This window comes from Hylaeus anthracinus, unplaced genomic scaffold (genome assembly GCF_026225885.1).
Source record: "Hylaeus anthracinus isolate JK02 unplaced genomic scaffold, UHH_iyHylAnth1.0_haploid 12001, whole genome shotgun sequence".
NCBI classification, from domain to species: Eukaryota; Metazoa; Arthropoda; class Insecta; order Hymenoptera; family Colletidae; genus Hylaeus; species Hylaeus anthracinus.
Window position 1 is genome coordinate 6,710,528 of NW_026534348.1, and position 8,270 is coordinate 6,718,797.

Consider the following 8,270-nt stretch of genomic DNA (forward strand, 5'->3'; position numbering starts at 1 on the left):
TTCAGGTTCGGGAGTCGTGGTCCATTCAGGTTCCGAAGTCGTGGTCCATTCAGGTTCGGGAGTCGTGGTCCATTCAGGTTCTGAGGTTGGCGGAAGTGTTGTCGTTTCACTGTGTGGCTTACACCCTGCATGTGCAGGCCAATCGCATACTTTCTCCACAGGGTTGAAGAGAAGTCCTGGAGAGCACTTCATCAAATACGGTGTGCCTCCGTTGCATATATAAAAGGTTGTACAGTCTAACGGATTTGGAATCAAAGTAACCAATTCTTCATTCTCTGGTGGACATGTTACAGCTTCGCTATTATGAACGAAGGTCACGAAAGCCGTGAGAATCGTTACTGCAAGTATGGCTGAAAATGTTAAAATAAGTCTTGTTAACTATATACGAATCGTGCAATTTCTGGACTGCCTACATTCTACTAAAAATATTTAACATACTGCATTGAAGGTTTTCATTCAATAAGTTTCTTGGAATTAATTACAAATGAATACTTTAAATTTTAACAATTGGACTGCCTAGTCTCTTTAATACAGATTATTTCTTGATATATTCCAAAGAATTTAAAATATCATGTCCTAAAGTATGGAATAATAAAGAGTAAATATACTTGTAAAATCAATGAACTTTTTAGACATTTTTTGGCTGATTTTGTTAGTATTTCTCAAAAGATACACATTTTAAGAATGTTCTGTTTTTTGAGGAAGAAATCGTTAGAATTGCTAGAGTTACAACTTCGTGCGTAGAGTAAAAAATACTGAGGAAATCGTATAGTAATCTGCAGAATTTTATAGTTTAATCTAATTACTAAGTATAAATATCGTCAGTTTTCGTTAAAGATAAAAGTACGTTCGTGTGATGGAAGCATATTTGTAATATTTCAAGTCGAATAAATTCGTGAAATAATATGTGCGGAATACTGTAATAAAATTTCTAAACGTCGTTAAATAGAATATGATAAGCGTTCTTGTTCTAAATCGGACATTTCCATGAAATATTTATTATAACAGTAAAACAGCCTGTACCTTGTTCACTGTCAACGTGTATTCTTAATGCGTTAGTTATAAGTACGTTATGTATTCATTGAATAATACAAGATTTTTGTTTAAATTAATTGTTGTATTAAAGAGGTTACCTTTCATCTTGACTCCGCAGAGTAAAGCTCCGCCAAACGTAATCTTTTAGTACCGTGTTGCACCTCAGGCAAGATACAAATGTGCCACTGCGTTGATAGTTCCATATATATATATATATATTTGCTACAATTTTTATTACTATTGTAACCACCACCACCACTGATGTTACAATATCTTATAAGATTTCTTATCATTCTTACCATGACAGTATCATGTTGAGTACTTTTATGACGTGTCTGATATTCTACAAATGAACTATGACAGTCATTGACTACAAATGTAAATTGCCTACATTGGTTTAACTTTTTCAAAACTTTTGAAACATTTATTTAAGACTTTCGAAATGTATTAATTTGTGTCTTATATGTGAGCGTGGGTGTAAATGGTTTAGTGGATTGTAATCCAAGTCCATTTCAAGGCTTGAAAGCTGGAATAAAAACTGTATCTATCTATCTTGTGTCTTATATGTTATCTCAAATTCCTTTCATGTCATTTCTGTTCATCCATCTGAGTCACGGAAAAACTTTACTAACGAATTGGTTGTGTTCTTACCATATTACTCACGATCATTTCTTCATTCGTAGCATTACTGTCCTACTTTCTTTTAAGAGGCGCAACACTGTACAAGTTTTTTAAAATCGATCTTTGTATCGCATTTGTCAAAAGATACACATTTCAAGAATGTTATGGTACATTTTGAGAAAGAAATCGCCGTTGACCGAAAGCTACTGAAAGTATGATAGGATCTGCTGATGATCGAATGTTTGTTGTGTTCTTTTCAGCGTAACTCCTTAAAAGTACGACAACAATGCATTTTTTTACGTACTCGATTAATTAATAGGGATGCCTTGAGGGATAGTGGTACGCCAATAGAATTAGTCTCGGTACTCTCAAGGATCAAGTAGGATTTTTCAGACCGCAGAAAATTATCGTTTTGAGTTAAGGAGCATGTTTTGTGTTAACAGCATGACATACATATTATTTACATGAATATGTAACGTCTATCATACTTGTCTTTGCAATGCTGGCACTAATTGAACGTTTTATAACTGACTCACTTCATATGCGCAACGTATTTATTACATTCAGACGTACATAATTATTTGTTGTTAATCGTAATGTTATGAACAGTATAATTTTATGTTAAACATCTATTACTTTGGTAGGTTGTATTGTCACAGATTAGGTCGTAAGTTCAGGTACGAACGTAGTTTCGGGTGCGGACGTAGGTTCGTGTGATTCGGTCGTAGCTTCGGTTTCGGGCGCAGTTTCGGTCGTAGCTTCGGTTTCGGGCGTAGTTTCGGGTGATTCGGTCGGTGGGTTTTGCTCACAGTTTGCATGTTCGGGCCAATCGCATACTTTCTCCACGGGGTTGAAATGAAGTCCGGGACTGCACTTCCTCAAATACGCTACGCCTTTGTCGCATATGTAAAAGGTTGTACAGTCTAACGGATTTGGAACCAAAGTAACAAATTCTTCATTCTCTGGTGGACATGTTACAGCTTCACTTGTACGAACGATGGTCACGAAAACCGTGAGAATCGTTACTGCAAATATGGCTGAAAATGTTAAAATAAGTCTCGTTAACTATATACGAATAACGCAATTTTCGGACTACCCGCGTTATACTAAAAATACTTAACATATTCTATCTGCGTATGGAGTAATAAATTTTACGATAGATTTAACGCTTATGTTTAAAATGTTACAAATATATGTACTTTCATTAAGGAGATTGGGCAGTTTGCAATCCTCAAAATAAAGTCTTCCTTGAGAATTAATCACGAACAAATGAATACGGAATTAGGTTTTCTCTTTTACACAATATATTAATGTACTTTCGGGAGAAGAAAAATTCTGTTCGATAGTACGTATAATGTACACGTACGTGTGAGTATGTTATAAAACTTACAATTAGTTTTTGTAATGTTTGAGCTTAAAAAATAAAGATATAAACGTTTTCCCGAAGACAGTTCTTCTAGGAAACTGAAATTTCAAACTGAAGCCGAGAAATACTGTCGAGTAACTGTACTTTTTGAGAAAAGAATAAAACTGGTGGACAAATAATATTTCGTGATTTCATGACTATACGGACTATATGGGTCTATAGGGCAATAAACTTTACCGATAGATTTGACACTTATTTCTTAAACGTTATAGATATTTCTATTATCTGTCATATAAATCTGTCATAAGTCACCCGTATAAATTACTTTTTAATTCTACGAAGCAAGAACTACAATTACAAATGACAGGAAAAAGTTTACCTTTCATTGCGTCAACTGTTGTCTTGTCGTATCTCGATGCGTCAACCACTGCAAATGTACCACTAAATTGATTTACCTTCTTTATATACGTATTACACACTGTATTAATTTCCGCATATCAGAAGAACTAACAACTTATGTTATCACGTGTTACGGGAACTCTTATCAAAGTCAGTATGACAGTATCAGTGTGAGTAGTACTACATTAGTGTCCGTCACTCCACGTGCAAATCAAATGGATGTACAGAGACAATTAATAATTGTAAAATTTACAATTTTCCGAGTACACATGGATATCTCGAAATTTATTGTAAAATTTCTTTCAAAATTCTTAGATATATTAATATGTACCTTTCGTGGGATTTTTGTTCATACTCTACGTCTACAGTGTTTCAATGAACGCCACAAATTATGCTATAGTATGATACTGGAAGTATCAAAGTGTAAATGGATATTGATAATGATAAAACGAACAACATTTATTATAATTGATTCATATACAGTTTCTCGGTCTAAAATGCACACAAATTGAAAACGTAATGGTGGAACTACTCATTTGATTAGGTATCGATACGTATATTATTTCCGAATTATTGTATCTATTATACATACAAGATTATTTCTTTTATTATATTTATTATATATTTATTCTTTATTGCTTTTTTTTAAATTTATTTTTAATTTAAAACTTCATTTTTTTCTTGTGTCCGAAGTGAGTATATTGCGTTATCATACAGTAAGAACGTTTCTTCGTAAAACGTTCTTATTGTAAGTCGATTAATTGATAACTACTTCTATTAAATTTTCTGAAAAGACGACATCACAGCGTATTTTTAAGGAGATTTGTAATTCTACTATCAAGAAACGTTCACATTATCAGAAAGATACTAAACTAAAGACCATTCTTACGAGCACAGAAACGATTGCTTGCAATGGCGGAAAATTGTATAGCGAATATGAAACGATGTTAAATTGTTAAGTATGATATTTAAACGTCTATCTAAATTTATCTGTACGAATAAGATGCAGAATCGAAACGTACATTAAACGTATTATTACATCATGATTATTCTTTGAATACCTTTCGAGAATTTCCATTATGTTGCTTTAAATTAGCGTTATACTTTGCATTTTATTTGGTTCTGAATGACACAATGACGAAATAGTATTGCTATTATTATTAAAAAACGTTGTTATTATTAACGCGCAATCAAGATAATAAATTACTTAGTAAAGATTGTAGACATTTGCTTTTAATTTTTTACGAGAAGACTGTTACTCCGATTACAGGTATTTTCAAGGTTTCAAGAGCACGTTCATGTCTTTAAGTAAAATTATACTCCATATTTAAATTAAACGTGCAGCATATAAATTATTGTATACAGATATAAAGCATTATTATATTTCCAATAAGATAATAAAATCTAATGATTCTCGATTTCTTCTTTCAAATATAATACAATAGTAAGGAAATATACTCCAGGAAAATTTGTTTCATATAAAAAATCTATCTTAATCCCTTAATCACGTTCCGTTTATTAACATAATTTTGAATTATTCGATAGGAAAATAAAGCATTATGGCACTTCCATCAAGTTTATCGAATTCATTGAATAAATGTATATAAAATGCATAAAATGTGTCGGTGGCGCTATCTTACAGGAACGGTGAGAACTATCTTCATTACACATTTGGACATTTTTCCTACAAAATCCTTTAGTTACACATAACGCGCCATCTGCAGAATATTTATTGCAAAAGATTGCTTGTATAATTTGATTTGAAACATTTAAAACGTTTAAAATGGGAGTGAAAGATCTTTGGAATATACTGTCACCTTTATGCGAAAGGAAACCAATGTTTACGCTCCAAGGAAAAACAATAGCAATCGACATGAGCTGTTGGGTTGTGGATAGTCAAACAGTTACTGATAATTCAGCTCAGCCAAAAATGTATCTTAGGTTCGTCTCTTTCTTTTAGCTACATTTCAGTTGTATTTAGAATCAACAATGCTGAATCATTTTTTATTTGTTACAGGAATTTATATTTTCGTACGTCGTTCCTTCTTCTGCAAGGAATATCACCAGTGTTTGTGTTAGAAGGAAAAGCACCTAATTTAAAACATAATACTATAGCAAAGAGAAACGATGTCCGCGCTGGATTTCGGGAAAGAAAAACTGCACATAGAGGCGGGAGATCACAATTTAATAGGATTCTTAAAGAATGTAAAGAAATGCTTAAATACATGGGCTTAGCATGTGTACAAGGACATGGAGAGGCCGAAGCAATGTGTGCTTATTTAAATGAAGACGGGGTAAATACATATTTATAAGTATAGGACAATCCGAATTCTGTTTAATTCTTTCATTGGTGAATGTCTATATAGCTTGTTGATGGATGTATAAGTCAAGATAGTGACTGTTTTTTATATGGAGCATCCGTAGTTTATAGAAACTTTTGTATGAGTGCACAAGGAAATCGGGGAGGAACAGGGGGTGCTGTTGATGAATATAGTATAGATAAAATAAAGAATGTGTTACATATAGGGAGAAATAAAATGATAGCATTAGCATTATTATGTGGGTGTGATTACGATGAAGGATTGAATGGTGTTGGTAAAGAAGCAGCTATGAAACTTTTCAAAATTGTAAACGACGAAGACATTCTTGAACGGTATGTTATATATTATAAGTTTTAATAAATATTTTTATTGCAAAGATGCACAGTAAGTAATGTTATCTTTTTAGAATAAAAAGTTGGAGAACGGATAATAGTTTAGACCAGAAAGAAGCAGAATTATTATGTCCAAACATATGTTCATCTTGTGGTCATAGTGGTAAAGTCCAGAAACATGTAAAATCAGGTTGCATAGACTGTGGTACTGTCATAAAGTGTAATGATTCTTATAGGTAAATTTTTGTGTATTGTGTGTCATTTATTGAAAACACGTATAATATTTGACATAATATTTTTGTTTAGAGAGGAAAGGGCTTTAATATTAAATGAAATTGCTTTGAGGAAAAAAGCGCTTCTTGTAGAAGGTTTTCCTAATCAAGAATTGATAGATGAATTTCTCATTAGAAAAGACCCTGTGCCTAGTAAAATAGATCTTCAATGGAAGCAACCACAGATGAGTAAATTGATAGTAAGTTTTTATAGACTATTTTAGAAAAAGTCTTAAACATGTTTAGCAAGTTTATACATTAGTTTATATTAGGACTTCATGGAACAACACTTATCTTGGGAGCCACAGTATGCATTTGAAAAAATATTTCCTCTAGTGACGAGATGGCAACTCTTACATCTTCCTAATATAACTGCCGACGTTCGATTACTGTCTGATTTGTTCATTCCTAAAGCAATAAAAAAAATTCGAAATATTAGATCTGTTGCAAGTTACGAAATAATTTGGGAAACGGAGCACGATATAATACAAAAATTGAAAGAATATATTGCATTAAATAATGAAAACAGTGTCGATAATCCTGATATTCTATCTGAGTTAACAAGTATTGAACCGCAAAGTGCCGTATTGAAATGTTATCCAAAGATTATTGAAGACTTTGAAAATGCAAGAAGTGCGAAAACGAAAAAACGAACAATAAAAAAGAAAGCACAAAATGGCTCGAATTCTGAAGGTACTGCGAGAGGTACAACTAAAAGAAGGCAACAGAAAAAGACTGAAAAATGTCCTGGAAATGCAGAAAACACTAGGAAGATTGATGAGTTTATCTCCAAAATTGAGACGGTACCATTAGAAGAATCTTTTAGAAGAATGAGTATCACACCAAAGAGATCGAAAAAGTCGGATAGTCAGGTCGAAAACGAAAAAAAAATTGGTAAGGTAAAACGTGGACCTCAGTTTGATAAAGTGTTACAATCAGAAAAAATAAATTCAAAATTGAACGATACGTTGGACAGAATGTTTAATGAACTTTCGCCGGATGATTTTGTTAGTGATAATGATGATCAAGATTTAAATATGACAGAAATAATCGACAATATATGTAGTGAAAGAAGAAGGTTTGAATTTAATATTGTAGAAGATACAGAACTTTGTACAGATGAAAACATTTCCAATGTGAAAACTACTAAAGATTTTAACATAATCGATACAGAAATTGATGTTGAAACAAAATTTAACGACTTCCGAAAAAGTATCGTAAGTTGCGATCAAGTTGATGAATTTGCTAGTATAGATGAATCTTATGTACCCCTCAGTCAGAGATTACTCTCGTGTAATAATACAAAGGAATTGCAAAACATGGTTGCAGAAACGAATGAAAGTATAAGGTTTAGTTTTGGGTTTGATGATCTTATGAACGATACCAATCCGTAACATACACAAGTTGTTACAATGCATGTGATTAAAATAAACTGTTTTATATAAGGAGTATCGATTAAAAAACTAGAATATTATGAATTACTTTTGTAAATATACTATTTTGTACATAAAATATAGTTTAAGGTTGAATGAATATTTTATCTTTTTAAACATTTAAAAAAATTGTATTATACTTCACATTAGTACTTCATATTCTGTATGTGTGAAGTATCATTTTACAGTGCAATTATGTTAAATGTAGACTGCTGTAATAAACAAGTATCATTAATAACTTATACAAAATAAACTAAATGAAATAAAAATATGTATCACAAAAGAAATCAAAGTTCATTTATTCATAATCGATCGAATATTATTCCTACATTTATCTATAAGTCATTTACTTGTATCATTTACCGTGATAAAAAAATAGTACGACTTTTTCATTTAAATCCAAATTGTTATCTAAAAGTAATAGAAACAGAACAATAAATTTTTTGATAGACTAGAATACTCCATTCGGTTACTCTGTTATATTACCAATG

General features: G+C 31.9%; 3 protein-coding genes across 3 annotated transcripts; 1 reads left to right on the plus strand and 2 right to left on the minus strand.

Moving 5' to 3' along the window:
* LOC128890609 (peritrophin-1-like) lies at positions 1–1,295 on the minus strand (the record flags this gene model as incomplete). The annotated part of the gene is made up of 2 exons (XM_054149263.1): positions 1,134–1,295; positions 1–350 (listed from the first exon to the last, which is right to left on the minus strand). Coding segments are annotated over exons 1-2 (357 nt in total), but the record flags the coding sequence as incomplete, so codon positions are not given.
* A 1,021-nt stretch (positions 1,296–2,316) lies between these two features.
* LOC128890610 (peritrophin-1-like) lies at positions 2,317–3,532 on the minus strand. Its single transcript, XM_054149264.1, has 2 exons — positions 3,402–3,532; positions 2,317–2,693 (listed from the first exon to the last, which is right to left on the minus strand). Exons 1-2 carry the CDS (start codon positions 3,406–3,408, stop codon positions 2,317–2,319), a joined length of 384 nt encoding a protein of 127 aa, XP_054005239.1. The 5' UTR covers positions 3,409–3,532.
* Positions 3,533–5,124: 1,592 nt separating this feature from the next.
* Positions 5,125–8,069, plus strand: LOC128891137 (flap endonuclease GEN-like). The gene is made up of 6 exons (XM_054150375.1): positions 5,125–5,362; positions 5,439–5,715; positions 5,788–6,074; positions 6,149–6,310; positions 6,381–6,546; positions 6,619–8,069. The coding sequence occupies exons 1-6, from the start codon at positions 5,205–5,207 to the stop codon at positions 7,738–7,740; spliced, it is 2,172 nt and encodes a 723-aa protein (XP_054006350.1). The 5' UTR covers positions 5,125–5,204; the 3' UTR covers positions 7,741–8,069.
* The last annotated feature ends 201 nt before the right edge of the window (positions 8,070–8,270 follow it).

What these genes read in the sequence shown, in the direction of transcription:
- LOC128891137 (XM_054150375.1), top strand. Translation starts at nt 5,205, where the DNA reads ATGGGAGTGAAAGATCTTTGGAATATACTGTCACCTTTATGCGAAAGG. An exon ending in CAGCCAAAAATGTATCTTAG is followed by an intron (nt 5,363 to 5,438) that starts GTTCGTCTCTTT and finishes TATTTGTTACAG; the next exon opens with GAATTTATATTTTCGTACGT. An exon ending in CACAGATGAGTAAATTGATA is followed by an intron (nt 6,547 to 6,618) that starts GTAAGTTTTTAT and finishes AGTTTATATTAG; the next exon opens with GACTTCATGGAACAACACTT.